Consider the following 18226-nt stretch of genomic DNA (forward strand, 5'->3'; position numbering starts at 1 on the left):
AGGGAAAAAGTTGAAACAGTCACAGGTTTTATTTTTGTGGGCTCCAAAAATCACTGTGAATGGTAACTGCAGCCATGAGATTAAAAGATGCATGCTCCTTGGAAGGAAAGCCATGACAAACCCAAGCAGCGTATTAAAAAGCGGAGACATCACTTTGCTGACAAAGTTCCATAGACCGAAAGCTATGGTTTTTTCATTAGTCATGTATGGATGTGTGAGTTGGACCATAAAGAAGGAGAGCACCAAAGAACTGATGCTTTTGAATTGTGATGTTGGAGAAGACTCCTGAGTGTCTCTTGCACTGCAGGGAGATCAAACCTGAATATTCATTGGAAGGACTGATCCTGAAGCTCCAATGCTTTGGCCATCTGATGTAAAGAGCTGACTCATTGGAAAAAACTAATGTTGGGAAAGATTGAGGGCAGGAGAAGAGGGTGACAGAGGATGAGATGGTTAGATGGCATCACTGACTCAATGGACAGGAGTTTAAGCAAACTCTGGGAGATACTAAAGTATAGGGAAGCCTGGACGTGTACACCCCATAGTGTCGCAAAGAGTTGGACATGACTTAGCAACTGAACAACACATTAAATATTACTCTCTTTTTGTCATTACTGCTGTTGTTGCCTTTGTATTAGTAGTATTTAGCACAGTGTCTGATACAATTAGTGCTTTAAAGTGTTTCTTATATGAATGATTCTATTAGCAGGTCATGTGAGGGAGGGTAGATGGAGAAAGGATGAGCTACAGTTGATATTGGAATTCTTTTTTTTAAGATAGGAGTTTTATTGATTTATAGTTGATATACAGTATTATGTAGTTACAGGTGTACAGTGTAATGATTCATAGTTTTCAAAGACTGTACTCCATTTGTTATAAAATATTGATTATATTCCCTGTGTTATTCAGTATATCATTGTAGCTTATTGTATACCCACTAATTTGCACCTCTCAATCCCCTCCTGCTATGTTGCTCCTTTCTCCATCCCTCTCCTCATTGATAACCACTAGTTTATTCTCTGTGTCTGCTTCTTTTTTGTTATATTCACTAGTTTGTTGTGTTTTTTTGGATTCCACATATTAGTTATAGCATATAGTATTTGTCTTTGTCTGACTTACTTCACTTAGCATAATACCCTTCAAGTCCATCCACGTTGCAAATGGCAAAATTTTGTTCTATTTTATAGCTGAATAGTATTCCACTGTATGTATATATATATACACATACACACACATATATATATATCACATCTTTATCCATTCATTTATTGATGAACATTTCATTTGCTTCCATATCTTGGAAATTCTAAATAATGCTGCTATGAACAGTGGGGTTCAGTTCAGTTCAGTCGCTCAGTCGTGTCTGACTCTTTGCGACCCCGTGAATCGCAGCACGCCAGGCCTCCCTGTCCATCACCAACTCCTGGAGCTCACCCAAACTCACGTCCATCGAGTCAGTGATGCCATCCAGCCATCTCATCCTCTGTCGTCCCCTTCTCCTCCTGCCCCCAATCCCTCCCAGCATCAGAGTCTTTTCCAATGAGTCAACTCTTCGCATGAGGTGGCCAAAGTACTGGAGTTTCAGCTTTAGCATCATTCCTTCCAAAGAACACCCAGGGCTGATCTCCTTCAGAATGGACTGGTTGGATCTCCTTGCAGTCCAAGGGACTCTCAAGAGTCTTCTCCAACACCGCAGTTCAAAAGCATCAATTCTTCGGCATTCAGCCTTCTTCACAGTCCAACTCTCACATCCATACATGACCACAGGAAAAACCATAGCCTTGACTAGACGGACCTTTGTTGGCAAAGTAATGTCTCTGCTTTTGAATATGCTATCTAGGTTGATCATAACTTTCCTTCCAAGGAGGAAACGTCTTTTAATTTCGTGGCTGCAGTGGGGTGCATGTATCTTTTTTATTTAGAATGTAAATATTTTTTATTTACATTCAGTTTTTATTATATGTACCCAGAAGTGAAAGTGCTGGGTCATAATGGTAGTTCTATTTTTAGTCTTCTTTTTTTATTTTTAGAAATCTCCATATTGTTTTCCATAGTGAAATTACATGATGTCTGAAATTTGCTTTAAATAGTGATGGGAAGGAGTAATAAGTGGGATTATAGGTAAAAGAAGATGGACCATGAATTACTTATTAGAGTTGGGTAATAGCTGTATGGGAATCCATTGTAGTATTATTTTTTATGTTTGTGTTTGAAGTTTTCCATAATAAAAACAAAAAATTTTTAAAAAATTAAAGGACTCTGTTTACCACTTGTAATGCTTGACTTTATTATACTAGATTAGAATTTGAGAAACAAAAAACTCGGCTTAATATTCAACTTGAATATAGTCGCAATCATCTGAAGAAGAAACTGAATAAGATTAACACATTAAAAGAAACCATCGAGAAAGGTAGAGAAGACACTGATCACCTAAAGAAGGTAATGAATGATGTGCGACCGTGTCATTGAAATGATGACTTTCTTTGATGAATAAGTGTTGAGTTCCTGAAAAGCTCTAATAGTGATAGAAGGTGGGGAAGGGGTACAGATTTGAGAAATACTTGATGTAAAATCCGCACAGCTTCATGACTTTCTAGATGTTGAGAGGATGATTCTGAATTCTCACTTGGGTGATTGGTGGATAGGAGGAGAGATTAAGGAGAGAAAATTCTGGACCTGTAGAGCATGACTTCCCTTTGTGACATCTAAACAGCAATTTCCGACAGGTAGTTAGTGAGTACATGGATAATAGGAGAAGTCTAGGCTGGTTTATTGGAGTAGATTGAATCCATTATGTAAATTCAGAGAGTAGGCAGCGAAGAGCGGTGGAGCAAGGATGGAGTTCTGGAAGGAGTGGTTGCCTTGGTTATGAAGACAGCCACGATCCCCAGCGTGTGAGGAGAAAGGAAGTGAGCAAAGTTAAAGTGAAAAGGCTAAAGTTAGAGCCAAGAAGGTAAAGTCTGGTAGGAAGAATGTTTTCACTGGACCGTGGAAACAGAAGTCAGATGACAGCAAGCTGGGAAATGAATCCAAAGTGAAAGAGAAAGGTAGGTAGTGATTACCTGGTAGTGTAAACAGGAGTGGGTCACATTCTACAGTGGAGGCTCTGGCAGCATGCAGGACAGGGTTTGTCTTGGAATGACTGGGATGGTTGTATTAATAATAAAATGACCTGTTGGCCTTATTAATATAAAAGATTGTAAGCCTGTAATGTGAATCATCTCCATACAGGTTGAAAAAAATTGTCTCAAAATTGTGGATGAACTCATGGAAAAACAGCAGCAACTTAAGGATGAATTTTTCACTCAGAATACCAACGTTGAGAAAGTCCAAGCTCAAATTGAAGAGGAACGAAAGAAGTTTTTGGCCATTGATAGGTGATTAAAAGTTTATCAAGAGTTTAAAAAATGTTTACCATCAATTTGAAATTTATTATAGAAGTTTTATTATTTGAATATGTACCTTTATGTGGCTTTTGGTCTCCTATTGCATCTATCAAGCATTGCAACTTAGGGGAAAAACCAAGACAGGTAGTTAGTTGTTTAGAGTGTATAGTACTTTTAAATGAGTAAAGAGAAACCTATACGAAGTGTTCAGTTCAGTTTAGTCACTCAGTCATGTCTGACTCTTTGCGACCTCATGAACTGCAGCATGCCAGGCCTCTGTGTTGTCCATCACCAACTCCTGGAGCTTACTCAAACCCATGTCCATTGAGTCAGTGATGCCATCCAACCATCTCATCCTCTGTCATCCCCTTCTCCTCCCACCTCCAATCTTTCACAGCATCAAGGTCTTTTCCAATGAGTCAGTTCTTCGCATCAGGTGGTCAGAGTATTGGAGGTTCAGCTTCCTTACCATAGATCTCCTTGACACCAGTCCCTTCCTGTTAGGAAGGCCCTGCTAGTCTGTATGACAGCATAGCGAGTGAGGTGTAGAATCTGGAGCCATACTGCATGGTTCCAGGCCCTAGCTCTGCTGCTTATATATGGTGCCTTTGTTTTCTTATCAGTAAAGCGGGGATGGTAATAGTGCCTACGTCATAGAATAGTCGTAAGGATTAAATGAGTTCATATGGTTCTTAGAACAGTACCTGGCATACAATGAGCATGTATTTGCTGTGATGATGACCAGTAGCCCTTTGAGTCCACTGGCCTGTTGAACCAATGACATCTGCTCTCCTGTGTGATTGACACAACCATAAGTGAACAGGTGCAGTGAGTTCTATTTTTGCTCAAACTCTTGAATATTTTACAATGTTCAAAGTCTTAGTGTTTCAAGATGCTGCCAGAAAATTCTTTGTCTAAGATTTTTGAGTGGAATTTAGTTTGTTTATGCATGATTTTTTTTTGGCTTATACTTAATTTAAATAGAACCACATCTCTATCATCAGATTCTTGAAAACCATATAATTCTTCATTTATTTTCTTTTATTTTTAGTCTTCTGGGTCCTCTTTAAAGTCCCCCTTTTGTTTCAGCTGGTAAGACTCCTAAGCCCTCATTAAGATAGAAGGCCTTACATTAGTGCTGGTGATGGTGGTAACAAAGTTTAGACTATTAGGTGTGTAATGACTTAACTGGTAAGACATTTATCTTGCTAACAGACACTTTCTCTTGGTTTGAGGTTCTAAAATGTAGAACTTATATTGAGAGAGATACACCTTGAAAAATTGTACAGATTTAAAAATAAGGTAACTGGGAGAGCACTGTATTGTTGTTAGCCTGAGTCAAGTATATTATTGGAAATGTTCCCTTGGATTAAATAATTATATTTGTGGCCTTTGTCAGGAGTGTTAAAGTTTAAATTACAAGCATTCATGGACTAACTCTGCATCTTAACAGCACTTGAAAGAAAAAAATTTTTTCATGTAAATTTATAAACACGTTTTTCTTCCTAATGGAACTTTATGTAATTAGTAAAATATAATCACTTTTTCATATCTGTGTATTTGCAGGGAAGTGGGAAAATGGCAAAAAGAAGTTGTGATCCTTCAGAGTTCTCTGGAACAGAATCGGTTAGAGAAGCATAACATGTTGCTTGACTGCAAAGTTCAAGACATTGAAATAGTTCTTTTGTTGGGGTCGCTGGATGACATCATTGAAGTGGAGGTACTCTAGCAAGTGATTTAAAGTATGGGCAGTTGTGTGGGACTTTAAGTAGGCCTTTGTCTGCTTAGTGAAGTTGTAGCCATGCAGATTCTTAGTCTTGTTCTAAAGCTTTATTAGCAGAAAAAACATCTCGCCTGGGAAGGGAAAAGGGCAAAATGATCCTCATTCCAGAAGACTGGGCACTTTGTATAGCTCTCTTATTTCTCCTGCTAATCCGTATCCTTTTAGCTCCATAGTTCAGGGGCATTCTGGAGAGATGGGGTAGCCACAGTCCGTTGCAGGCAGGGGCACATGCCTGACAGCATGAGCAGTGCTGTACTCTGGGAACACCGTCGGTGGTGTGTGGAGGGATCTTGTTCTGCAGCTTCACCAACAACTTGAGGTCCTTTTCAGTAGAAACGTGACTCACTGAGTCTGTCCAGGCGATGAGAGCGTGGGGAAGGTGATAATAGATACCCAGGGAGTCAAAAGGTGAGACTGAAGTCTCCCCATGGTGGACATTTTTCTGTTAGCTTCCTTTGCTTTCTCATCACATTCATACTACACAGTACTCTTGAGGTCGGCGGGACGCTTATATACCCTTTTGTTCTGCCGCTTATGTTAGGAAAGATATGACGACATAGTTCAAGAAGAATGTCTGACTATTAGCTAATGCAAAGGATGGTGAACATAGTTCTTTTACCTTTCAAATTATCTTTTAAATCTTTAGTGATCTCTTCCCTGTAGTCCCCTTTCCACCTCCCTCCTCCCCTTTCTGCTTTGTCACCAGTCAGAAATCCATGCATTTCCCTCCAGTTTCTACTCCAGAAGAGGCGTTCAGTCCTTTGGTTTCTTCAGTATGAAGCAGCTGTGAAACAGTTTTTCTCTTGCTGATTTTGACTACTTCTCATAGCATAATTCTGGTGTTATATTATACTCAAAAGTCTTTTGCTGGGGAAGGGAAGAGATTCCCTGGCAGTCTCACTGCCAGGGCCCCCAGTTCGATCTCTAGTCAGAGAACCAATATACTGTAAGCTGCACAACTAAGCCTAAAAAAGAGTCTTTTTTCTCTGTTTTAGCAGAGAGTACATCCCAGATGGAAGGAAAGGAGAAGCCACTTTACTGGCCACAAATGTCATGAGCCCCACTCAGATGGCTTTAAAGGGGGAATGGGAGGTCAGGGGATAGGACTGAAGTGAAGGCTGCCTCCCCTGTGACATGGTCCAGGAATTTGAACACTGTGGAGAACTTAGTATGTATTGGCTTTATTTGTTCAGATCAGCTTTCCTCACATGGCTGCAGCTGTAACCACTAGCTTTGACCAGAGCGGGAAGACACCTCTCTCCTGCCCTCAATTAGAAAAATCCTGAGGAAGAACTCTGACTGGTTCATTCTGAATCATGTGTCCACTCTTAAGGGTGCAGAAAGAGGGAAGGGAGGGTCTGTAACAGAAGAAGTGGATGGAAGCAGAAAAGCAGTACTCACAATAATATAGAGAGAAATGGAAAGTCTATGTAAAAGGCTGTAATTTTAGAAGAGGTTTGTCATTGAATAGTGTGGAAGCAGCAGCAGCTTTAATGACTGATATCTAAGTAAATGCTGCTGGTCAAGTGTTCCTGCTGCTGCTTTGGTCCTATTGTTTTTTCAGTTAGTGAACTTTCAGAAGTATTCTCCAACATATGTGCCCACCATGAATGTGAAATTATTTACTTGTTTATTAGGGTGAATGACTTTCATATTCATAGTGGTTATTTCAAAGCAGGTATTAATACCTTAAGCTGGATTAATACTGAATCGTTATCTAAAAAGTGATAGTTCTGCTCTACTTTGTGCTGGTCAAACCACATTGGAATATTGCATTTACTTTCTAAAGCATGATGTTTTCTGAGAGTAAAGTGTCCACGATAGTGAAAAGGCCCAGACTGTGTCGTGCTGGGAAGAGAAGTCTTGGGGAATATGGTTATTCCCCTCCAGCAGAAGAAGGTCTGCCACAGAGGACAGAACATACTTGTTCTTTCTAATCCTCAGGGGGACACGGGTTGGGGGTGGAGGACACAGAGTCAGATTTCTTCTACTAGGGAGCACTTCCTGCTAGAACGAGGGAAGGCCTCTAGTGGTGAGTCCCTAATTGAAGTTTTACAAGCACATCTAGTTGTTGGTGTTTAGTTGCTAAGTCGTGTCCGACTCTTTTGCAGCCTCATGGACAGCAGCCATGTAATGAGGGTGCTGTACAAGGTCATCTAAAGTCCAAAACAGAAAAGGCATTGGGTATACATTGTCTCTTTCCAGAAGGCTGGACAAGGATCACCACATAGAATTAATTGTCTTATGCAGTTGTAGGAATCGTCTTACAACTATTGTAAGGTAGAACTGAGATTTCCCTTCCATGGGACGTGTTCAGACATGGGATGAGTTACCTACATCTGCCAGAATTCTCATAGGAAATTCTTATGTTGTGGGAAAGACTGTACCAGATCACTGGTTCCCAAACCCTACTGTGCACATGAAGCCCCTGGGGACCTTGTTTCCCAGGTGAGGCCTGCTCTCGCCGGCCCACAGATCACACTTCAAATAGCAAGGCATTAGGTGACTCACATAGAAACTTAATACAAAGTACAATGTTGAATCATAAATAGTAGTTGTGAGATTCAGGGGTTCAATGTTACCCTTTGTGTTCAAATTCCCCTTCTGTGTGAACCATTTTAGTGTAAATATATAACATGTGGACTTACTTCCAAAGGTAGTTTTATTGGTTTGTTTCAGGTGAGAACATCTGTAAAAGAGTGAGAAAAGGTTTTCGCTTATTTTGTAGGTCTTGCTTTTGGTGTCAGCATTACACCAAAAGCTGGCCTGCAGCTGAATAAGTGCTTCTTTGTTTGTTCCTTCTTTCCTCCTCTTTCTTCGTTCAGAGTGACATATATTGAAACTGAAATACATGTTTCCAGCGTTGCAGTAGGCACTGAGACTACAGCAGTGAGTGTAACTACCCCAAATCCCTTCCTTCGCATTCTTCCGGGGGAAGAAGTGGCAGACAGTAAAATATTCATGTGTTTGGTAGTGATATAGGCTAAAGAAAATACAAAGCAGGGAGGGAAATAAAGAGAACTTGAGGCAGAGGCCTTGGATATCCTGAGAGAAGGCAGCTGGCTAGTAGACGAGGTAGAAGATGAAGAGATACAGACGTGTAGAGGAAGGGTGTCCAGGCAGAGGTCATTTTGCCAGCCCTAAGTGATGTGTACACGGTCTGTTCAAGGAGCCCAGGTTGGTTGGAGCAGGGAGACTAACACAGAGTGAAGTTAAAGGGGAAGCCGAGGCCTTGGAGGCCTGCATAAGGCTGTTTTATCTTCTCGTCTGAGTGAGGTGGCCATCAACTGGAGGACTTGGGACAGACACATGAGTAGAGAGCACCATTTTCAGATAACAAGGAAAAGGCTTCGTGTGTTTTTCAGTTGGGAACTGAAGCAGAAGGTACCCAGGCAACAACTGATATATATGAAAAAGAAGCAGCCATTGAGGTGGACTACAGCTCTCTAAGAGAGGATTTGAAGGTAACTGAAAGATTTCTGTTTATGACTAACTTATGGTAATATTGAATATATAAATCCTACAGAATAATTTTTAGATGACAGAGCATAGTTTGGGGGGTAAGTAGATTTCCTAATAGTTTTTAAAGAAATAGTATAAACAGGTTACATATAAAATGCCTAAAACATTTAAAGTGTTTATATCAGCATTTCTCCCTCTGTAGTCTGTAGAATATCAATACCATGAAAGATCTTGTTGAAGAAGAAAAGTTTCTGCCAGTATTTTGAAAGGCTGTTCCCTCTTCTTGAAGATTCACAATGAATAAAAAAGTCATTGAGAAAAGTCCTGAAACACACAAAAGTAGCCAACACACTCCAGCATCCTGAATCACCCTGTTGGCGTCTCAGTGCAGAACCTCAGGAAGTGACAAGCTCTTCATAGCAGCAGAGCACAGACCAGAAGCCCAGCCTCATGGCCTCTTTAATCTAATAGCTCTCACTCTGCTTCTGTCACCCCTGTGGCCATACGTTGCTTTGTGTTTTGATTTTGTCCTGAAGCCTGAGGGCAAAATGACTCTGGCCTTTCTTGCCTTCCAGCCAACACAACCACAACCCTCAGAGAAGAGAGTGCGCCTATTGAAGTGGTGCTGTTCTTAGGGTTGAAGAAGAGCTTTTCCACAGAGATCCAGCAGTTGTCCTCTCATCACAGTGTCCTGAATCGGGTCACATGTTCACTCCTGGCCAGTCACTGTTGGAGTGGGATGGCCTTCGCTTAGGCCAAGCAGGGTTCATGGGCCCTATGAGCGAGACATGGCCAACCTGGGCTTTGTTAGAAAGGAAGAAATGGAGAATGGATGTCAAGTAGCAATAACTACCACACCTTTTTATTTCATATTTTTAATATTAATATATTTTGTTAGATTTATTGAGTTCTTTTATTGTTAATTGTGGTGCTTTGGGAAATCAGAAAATAACCTCTTATCTATTTTATAGTCTATTTAGTGCTTTCATATTTAATAAGTCCTTCTCTACAACATTACTGAGTAACTATTTATAAACATTCTCTTCCTGTTAATGATTTTTTCTTTTCCTATTTAATTTATCTGAAATTTATTTTTATATATAGTATGAGCTAAGAATCTTTCTTAGAAGGTACATAAATTAACCAGTTTACTCAGCATCTTCTAAAAAATTCTTTCCCCCAATGAATTAAAACACACCTTTATCAGATGTTAAATAACGCCTCTACGGGGTCAAGAAAGTTTTCCTGGAAGGTAATGCCTGCCGCACTTTTCCCTTCTCTGCTCACTCAAGTTAGTTCTGCTCATGATTTAAGTTCTAGTTTAAATGTTACCTCCAACTGAGCTATTTGAAATCCTAAAAGATGATGTTGTTAAAGTGCTGCACTCAATGTGTTAGCAAATTTGGAAAGCTCAGCAATGGTCACAGGATTGGAAAAGGTCAGATTTCATCCCAATGCCAGGGGAAGGCAATGCCAAAGAATGTACAAACTACCATATGATTGTTCTCATTTCACCTGCTAGCAAAGTAACACTCAAAATCCTTCAAGCTAGGCTTCAGAAGCATGGGAAGATATTAAGAAGAGGTGGCAAGAATACACAGAACAACTAGACAAAGAAAATCTTCACGACCCAGATAATCACGATGGTGTGATCACTCACCTAGAGCCAGACATCCTGGAATGTGAAGTCAATGGGCCTTAGGAAGCATCACTACGAACAAAGCTGGTGGAAGTGATGGCATTCCAGTTGAGCTATTTCAAATCCTAAAAGATGATGCTGTGAGAGTGCTGTATTCAATATGCCAGCAAATTTGGAAAACTCAGCAGTGGCCACAGGATTGGACGAGGTCAGTTTTTATTCCAGTCCCAAAGAAAGGCAATGCCAAAGAATGTTCAAACTACCACACAATTGTACTCATCTCACACGCTAGCAAAGTAATGCTCAAAATTCTCCAAGCCAGGCTTCAACAGTACGTGAACTGTGAACTTCCATATGTTCAAGCTGAATTTAGAAAAGGCAGAGGAACCAGAGATCAAATTGCCAACATCTGCTGGATAATGAAAAAAGCAAGGGAGTTCCAGAAAAACATCTATTTCTGCTTTATTGACTATGCCAAAGCCTTTGTGTGGATCACAATAAACTGTAGAAAATTCTTAAAGAGATGGAAATACCAGACCATCTGACCTACCTTTTGAGAAATCTGTATGCAGGTCAGAAAGCAGCAGTTAGAACTGGACATGGAACAGCAGACTGGTTCCAAATAGGGGAAGGAGTATGTCAAGGCTGTATATTGTCACCCTGCTTATTTAACTTCTGTGCAGAGTACATCATCCGAAATGCTGGGTGGATGAAGCACAAGCTGGAGTCAAGATTGCCGGGAGAAATATCAATAACCTCAGATATGCAGATGACATCACCCTTATGGCAGAAAGCAGAAGAACTAAAGAGCCTCTTGAAGAAAGTGAGAGAGGAGAATGAAAAAGTTGGCTTAAAACTCAACAGAAAACTAAGATGACATCTGGTCCCATCACTTCATGACAAATAGATGGGGAAACAGTGAGAGACTTTATTTTGGGGGGCTCCAAAATCACTGCAGATGGTGATTGCAGCCATGAAATTAAAAGATGCTTACTCCTTGGAAGAAAAGTTATGACCAACCTAGACAGCATATTAAAAAGCAGAGACATTACTTTGCCAACAAAGGTCCATCTAGTCAAGGCTATGGTTTTTCCAGTAGTCATGTATGGATGTGAGAGTTGAACTATAAAGAAAGCTGAGCATTGAAGAGTTGATGCTTTTGCAGTGTGGTGTTGGAGAAGACTCTTGAGAGTCCCTTGGACTGCAAGGAGATCGAACCAGTCCATCCTAAAGGAAATCAGTCCTGAATATTCATTGGAAGGACTGATGCTGAAGCTGAAACTCCAGTACTTTGGCCACCTGATGTGAAGAACTGAGTCATTGGAAAAGACCCTGATGCTGGGAAGGATTGAAGCCGGGAGGAGAAGGGGAAGACAGAGGATGAGATGGTTGAATGGCATCACCAACTCAATGGACATGAGTGTGAGTAAACTCCAGGAGTTGGTGATGGACAGGGAGGCCTGGCGTGCTGCTGTCCGTGGGGTCACAAAGAGTCGGACATGACTGAGCAACTGAATTGACTTACTGATTAGATCATAGGAAAGGCAAAGGAATTCCAGAAAAACACCTACTTCTGCTTTATTGAGTATGATAAAGCCTTTGACTGTGTGGATCACAACAAACTGTGAAACAATCTTAAAGAGATGGAAATACCAGACCACCTTACTTTTCTCCTGAGAAACCTGTATGCGGGACAAGAAGCAACAGGTAGAACCAGTCATGGAACAATGGACTGGTTCGAAATTGGGAAAGGAGTACGTCAAGGCTGTATATTGCTACTCTGCTTATTTAACTTCTATGCAGAGTACATCATGTGAAATGCCAGGCTGGATGAATCACAAGCTGAAATCAAGATTGCTAGGAGAAATATTAAGCTCAGATATGCAGATGATACCACTCTTGTGGCAGAAAGTGAAGACAAACTCAAGAGCCTCTTGATGAAGGTTAAAGAGGAGAGTGAAAAAGCAGGCATAAAACTGAACTTTCAGAAAATGAAGATCATGGCATCTGGACCCATCACTTCATGTCAAATAAAAGGTGGAAAAGTGGAACAGTGACAGATTTTCTTTTCTTGGGCTCCAAAATCACTGTGAATGGTGACTGAAGCCATGAAATTAAAAGACACTTGCTCCTTGAAAAAAAAAAGCTATAAAAAACTTAGAATATTAAAAAACAGAGACAACACTTTGCCAACAAAGGTTTGTATAGTCAAAGCTATGGTTTTTCCAGTAGTGATGTATGGATTTGCAAGTTGGACCATAAAAAAGGCTGAACACTGAAGAACTGATGCTTTCAAATTGTGTTGCTGAAGAACACTCTTGAATAGTCCTTTGGACTGCAAGGAGATCAAACCAATCAATCTAAAGGAAATCAACCCAGAATATTCGCTGGAAGAACTGATACTAAAACTCCAATACTTTGGCAGTAGATGCCAAGAGTTGACTCATTAGAAAAGACCCTGATGCTGGGAAAGATTAAGGGCAGGAGGAAAAGGGGGCAGCACAGGAGGAGATGGTTGGATGGCATCATGGACTCAATGGACATGAGTTTGAGCAAACTCTAGGAAATAGTGAAAGACAGGGAAGCCTGGCGTGCTGCAGTTCATGGGGTCGCAGAGAGTTGGACATGACTTAGTGACTGAACAACAACCAGATGAGCTGGATCCCTTCTGTTGCCCCATAGTACTCACGCTTACCTGGTGGAGGGCTTCACACTGTTGTCAACGCCAGTTTGCATGTCTGACTTCCCTGTTAGCTCTTTAAGGGCAAGGACAGAGTAGTTTTCATCATTGAATCCTCATACATAGTAGATGATCAATATTTTTTAATGAACGAGTGTATGTCCATTGACAGATGAATGGATACAGAAATTGTGGTACATATATACCATGGAATATTACTCTGCTATTAAAAAGAACACATTTGAGTAAGTCCTAATGAGTTGGATGAAGTTAGAGCCTGTTATACAGAGTGAAATAAGTTGAAGAAAAAGACAAATATTTATATTAATTCCTACATATGAAATCTATAAACATGGTATTGAAGAATCTATTTGCAGGGCAGCAATGGAGATGAAGACATAGAGAAAAGACTTGTGGACACAGGGGGGAAAGCAGAAGGTGGGATGACTTGAGAGAGTAGCATGGAAACATACATATTACCATATGTAAAATAGATAGCCAGTGAGAATTTGCTTTGTGACACTGTGCTCTGTGACAACCTAGAGGGGTGGGATGGGGAGAGAGATGGGAGGGAGGGTTCAAGAGAGAGGGGACATATGAATACCTGTGGCTGACTCATGTTATGGCAGAAACCAACACAGTATTATAAAGCAGTTATCCTCCAATTTAAAAAAAATTTTAAAAAGAAGCAATAACATGAATTGTTTACTTTTTTAGCCAGATTAAGAAATACGAAGGTGAAGCGTGTTCCAAGAGGGCAGCACCCATGACACCTGAGCTATGAAAGGGCACAGCCAACCCAGGAAGCCACAGTAGTGCCCCAAGCTGCACTGCAGGCTCAGAGAGGGCTACCAGGGCCGGCAGGGCTGGATGCAGAGCGAGAGAAATAGGGGCCATACCCTGAAGGGCCCTGTGCCTACTTAGTGCAGCAGTTTGGATCTAAGTAGCATGCTAATCATTGCTGTTCTTTGCCAATAATAGGCTCTACAATCTGATAAAGAAATTGAGGACCAGCTTAGACTCCTCCTACAACAAGTAGCATCCCAAGAAGATATCCTGTTGAAGACAGCAGCCCCAAACCTAAGAGCCGTGGAGAACCTGAAGACTGTCAGAGACAAGTTTCAGGAGTCCATAGATGGTGAAATTAAACTTTAGTTGATAGCAAGATCATATTCGTTGGTATTAGGGGTTTTGATTTCTGTAACATTTACCAATAATCCCCCCTGAACTGTACCTTTGTTTTGATTATATATTTTTTTTTCCTCTGTCATCTTATAGTAATGTACTTTTAATGCTGAATTATTAATTTCTTCCTTTTTGAAAAGAGTTTTGCTTTAATTTAAAAACAGGTGTATTGGTTATTTTTGAACAGTGTCTTATTTCATAGCAGCACAAGAGGCATATTAGATAACTCTGTTGGAATTTGTTGTTATTATTTAAAAATCGGCCCTACCCAGAAAAGGGGCTCATCAATTTTAATAGTCATTTTCTTGGACTTAATAGTAGCTGAGATGTTTTGAAGGTAGATTTAATTCAAGATGGCCAAACTCAAAATCTAGCTTAAAAAATGTTTTATGCTTTAAAGTTAAAATAAGAAAAGCCCTTGGTGATATTCAAAATTAAGAACACTGATTGTCTCTTAGCTTTTGAGGCCAGCAGAAAGGAAGCCAGAATATGTAGGCAAGAGTTTGAACACGTGAAAAAAAGGAGATATGATCTTTTCAACCAGTGTTTTGAGCACATCTCAATCTCAATTGATCAAATCTACAAGAAGCTCTGCAGAAACAACAGTGCCCAAGTACGTATTTCTCACCCTCAAATATGAGTAGGAACTTGTGTTACTTGATATTGTTTTCTTTAATGGTGATAAATCACCATCACTCTCTCTTGAGTGACCCACTTAACTGGGTAAAGTCAGCTCATGAAAATTGGTTATCACAGTGACCTGTGTTCTAGGTCTAGTCAGCCTGGCAAGTCAAAATCTCTGGTCCTGCTTCTGTATCTGCACAATGAGTGGGTTAGGTCATCTGGTTTCCACGTCCTCTTCCAGCTCTGGCATTCTGTGATCTGTACTAATGTGACTTTGTAGAGCTGTCAGTGGTCTCTGCAGTAGAGTTAGGGTAATGTAGGGGAAAAGGTTGATGTGGGGTCTGTGGAAAGGGAAGGAACTAAAGGCAGGGTTCAAGTCTAGACGCGCCCCTTGTCGTATTGGTCTTTCCATTCCGTGATCAGTATCCACAGCAAATACTGTGCAGTTGGATGTGGACAAAAGATGTAGACCAGGTCATATATATGTGAGTTTCCCTCTTTCTCTCGGTATTTTATGACTGAAGTAATCTTGAATCACATACTTAGAATTTCAACCAAGAATAATTTGGTGATGGTGGTGGTGGTGTTTTTAATTAATTAATTTAATTTTAATTGGAGGCTAATTACTTTACAATATTGTAGTGGTTTTTGCCATACATTGACATGAATCAGCCACGGGTGTACATGTGTCCCCATCCTGAACTCCCCTTCCCATCCCATCCCTCAGGGTTGTCCCAGTGCACCAGCTTTGAGTGCCCTGTTTCATGCCTCAAACTTGGACTCGTGATCTATTTCACATATGATAATATACATGTTTTAATGCTATTCTCTAAGATAATCCCACCCTTGCCTTCTCCCACAGAGTCCAAAGTCTATTCTTTATATCTGTGCCTCTTTTGCTGTCTCACATATAGGGTCATCGATACCATCTTTCTAAATTTCATATATATGCGTGACTTCCCTGGTGCCTCAGACGGTGAAGCGTCTTGCTTACAATACGGGAGACCTCGGTTCGATCCCTGGGTTGGGAAAATACTCTGGAAACAGAAATGGCAACCCACTCCAGTACTCTTGCCTGGAAAATCCCATGGATGGAGGAGCCTGGTGGGCTACAGTCCATGGGGTTGCAGACAATCTGACACGACTGAGCAACTTCACTGTCACTTTCATACTGTATTGGTGTTTTTCTTTCTGGCTTACTTCACTCTGTATAATAGGCTCCAGTTTCATCCACCTCATTAGAATTGATTCATGTGTTCTTTTTAATAGCTGAGTAATAATTTTCCATTGTGTATATGTACCACAGCTTTCTTATCCATTCGTCTGGTGATGGACATCTAGGTTGCTTCCATGTCCTGGCTATTGTAAACAGTGCTGTGATGAACATTAGGGCACATGTGTCTCTTTCAATTCTGGTTTCCTTGGTGTGTATGCCCAGCAGTGGGATTGCTGGGTCATATGGCAGTTCTATTTCCAGTTTTTTAAGGAATCTCCACACTGTTCTCCATAGTGGCTGTACTAGTTTGCGTTCCCACCAATAGTGTAAGAGGGTTCCCTTTTCTCTACACCCTTTCCAGCATTTATTGTTTGTAGACTTTTTGATAGCAGCCATTCTGACTGGCATGAGATGGTACCTCATTGTGGTTTTGATTTGCATTTCTCTGATAATGAGTGATGTTGAGCATGTTTTCATGTGTTTGTTAGCCGTCTGTATGTCTTCTTTGGAGAAATGTCTGTTTAGTTCTTTGGCCCATTTTTTGATTGGGTTGTTTATTTTTCTGGTATTGAGCTGCATGAGCTGTTTATATATTTTTGAGATTAATTCTTTGTCAGTTGCTTCGTTTGCTATTCTTTTCTCCCATTCTGAAGGCTGTCTTTTCACCTTGCTTATAGTTTCCTTCATTGTGCAAAAGCTTTTAAGTTTAATTAGGTCCCATTTGTTTATTTTTGCTTTGATTTCCACTACTCTGGGAGGTGGGTCATAGAGGATCCTGCTGTGATTTATGTCAGAGAGTGTTTTGCCTATGTTTTCCTCTAGGAGTTTTATAGTTTCTGGTCTTAGATCTTTAATCCAAAAATTAACTTATTTTTTATAAAGTAAGACTAGAAGAAACCCATTAACTCCTTGAGGGCAGGATTCATCTCTGTTCTTATAGAACTTGACCCATAATAGGTGTTCAGTAAAGATTTGATGAAAGGACCAGTGGAAGAATTGAATGAAGGCTGTTTTAGTTTGACTGCAGCATATGCTTCTGAACTATGAACCGCAGACTGATGGGAAGATCTTATCTTTTATGTGTTAGAATGTTGTCCCTGTACTCCCTATCCAGTAAACTTTGTTATCTCTGATTATAAGTAGAGCTGAATACATTATTTACAAGTATTGGTATATTTTTCCATCAAACGGAGAAAAATAAAACCAATAGTATTTTGCAGTTCCAAATTGAACTTTACTAATAGCTTTTTTGATACTGCTAAATAAATAACATGTGTTTCAGGCATTTCTTAGCCCAGAGAACCCAGAAGAGCCTTACTTGGAGGGAATTAGCTATAACTGTGTGGCCCCAGGCAAACGGTTCATGCCGATGGATAACTTGTCCGGGGGAGAGAAGTGCGTGGCAGCGCTGGCGCTCCTGTTCGCTGTGCACAGGTACCGTCACCATGAGCCCTCTGCCTGCATCAGGGCAGAGGCCGGACGGCCCTTCCTACACAAGATCTACCTATTACTTGTCTTGATGCAGCGTACGTCATACAAAGCTATTGTTTTAAGCCAGACAATTCAGGTTATGCTCTAGGCCTGTAATAATTTAGACAGCAAATTTAAGAGAGAATTCAGTCTTTGACAGATTTTTATTCAATTTGTTATTATCAAAAGCTACTAATGTCCAGCTTAATCGAAAAGAAAGGAGAAAAGGGGGTAGCAAATGGCCAGATTTGAATTCAAGATTGCCAAAAAACAATTCCAACAACAAATCCAAACAAAATAAAAACAGCTAACTTTTATGTTATTTTCCTAGTCCACATTCAGAGATGTGCTATTTAGTAAGGAATGTTAAGCAAAGTATTTCTTCTGAAAAAAAAGGTTTAACCTCATTTCCACTGCTGATGGTGACACCTGAGTTTGTAAAAAAGTCACAGGAAAGATGTTACTAAAAATGAAGCAATTAGCTTTCAACATTCAAAGCACTAGATGAAGAACTATGGTATGGATAATAGAGCCTCTCTATTTTCACGATCAGAAAGATCAACACAAGTTTTACAGCTGTTTGTTACTGGTCTCAAGAAGGAAAAAGAATTGGTGATGATAGGAAAGCAAAAGAAGATGCCACTAATGCAGGAAGACTTTGAGAAACGGAGGAGGCAGGGACTGTAACAGGAGCGAATCTGAGCAGAACACGACTCTTCCTGGGTATCACCCCCATCCATTTGTTAGATATTTACTGTGTCGAGTGGTGTTAATGGGCATA

At 40.4% G+C, this 18226-nt stretch overlaps 1 protein-coding gene across 5 annotated transcripts in view; it reads left to right on the forward strand.

Annotated features, from left to right (window-relative positions):
• The window catches only part of SMC1B (structural maintenance of chromosomes 1B), an 82636-nt gene that overhangs the window by 58065 nt on the left and 6345 nt on the right, over window positions 1-18226 (forward strand). For all 5 annotated transcript variants that reach the window (XM_044940757.1, XM_025282691.2, XM_006063279.3 and 2 more), the window contains 7 exons: window positions 2298-2439; window positions 3232-3377; window positions 4953-5106; window positions 8535-8633; window positions 13932-14088; window positions 14594-14748; window positions 17258-17409. In XM_044940757.1, the coding sequence (XP_044796692.1) occupies window positions 2298-2439; window positions 3232-3377; window positions 4953-5106; window positions 8535-8633; window positions 13932-14088; window positions 14594-14748; window positions 17258-17409 (1005 nt within the window). The remainder of the gene's footprint in view (window positions 1-2297; window positions 2440-3231; window positions 3378-4952; window positions 5107-8534; window positions 8634-13931; window positions 14089-14593; window positions 14749-17257; window positions 17410-18226) is intronic.

Source organism: Bubalus bubalis, chromosome 4, assembly GCF_019923935.1.
Source record: "Bubalus bubalis isolate 160015118507 breed Murrah chromosome 4, NDDB_SH_1, whole genome shotgun sequence".
In the NCBI taxonomy this organism is placed as follows: Eukaryota; Metazoa; Chordata; class Mammalia; order Artiodactyla; family Bovidae; genus Bubalus; species Bubalus bubalis.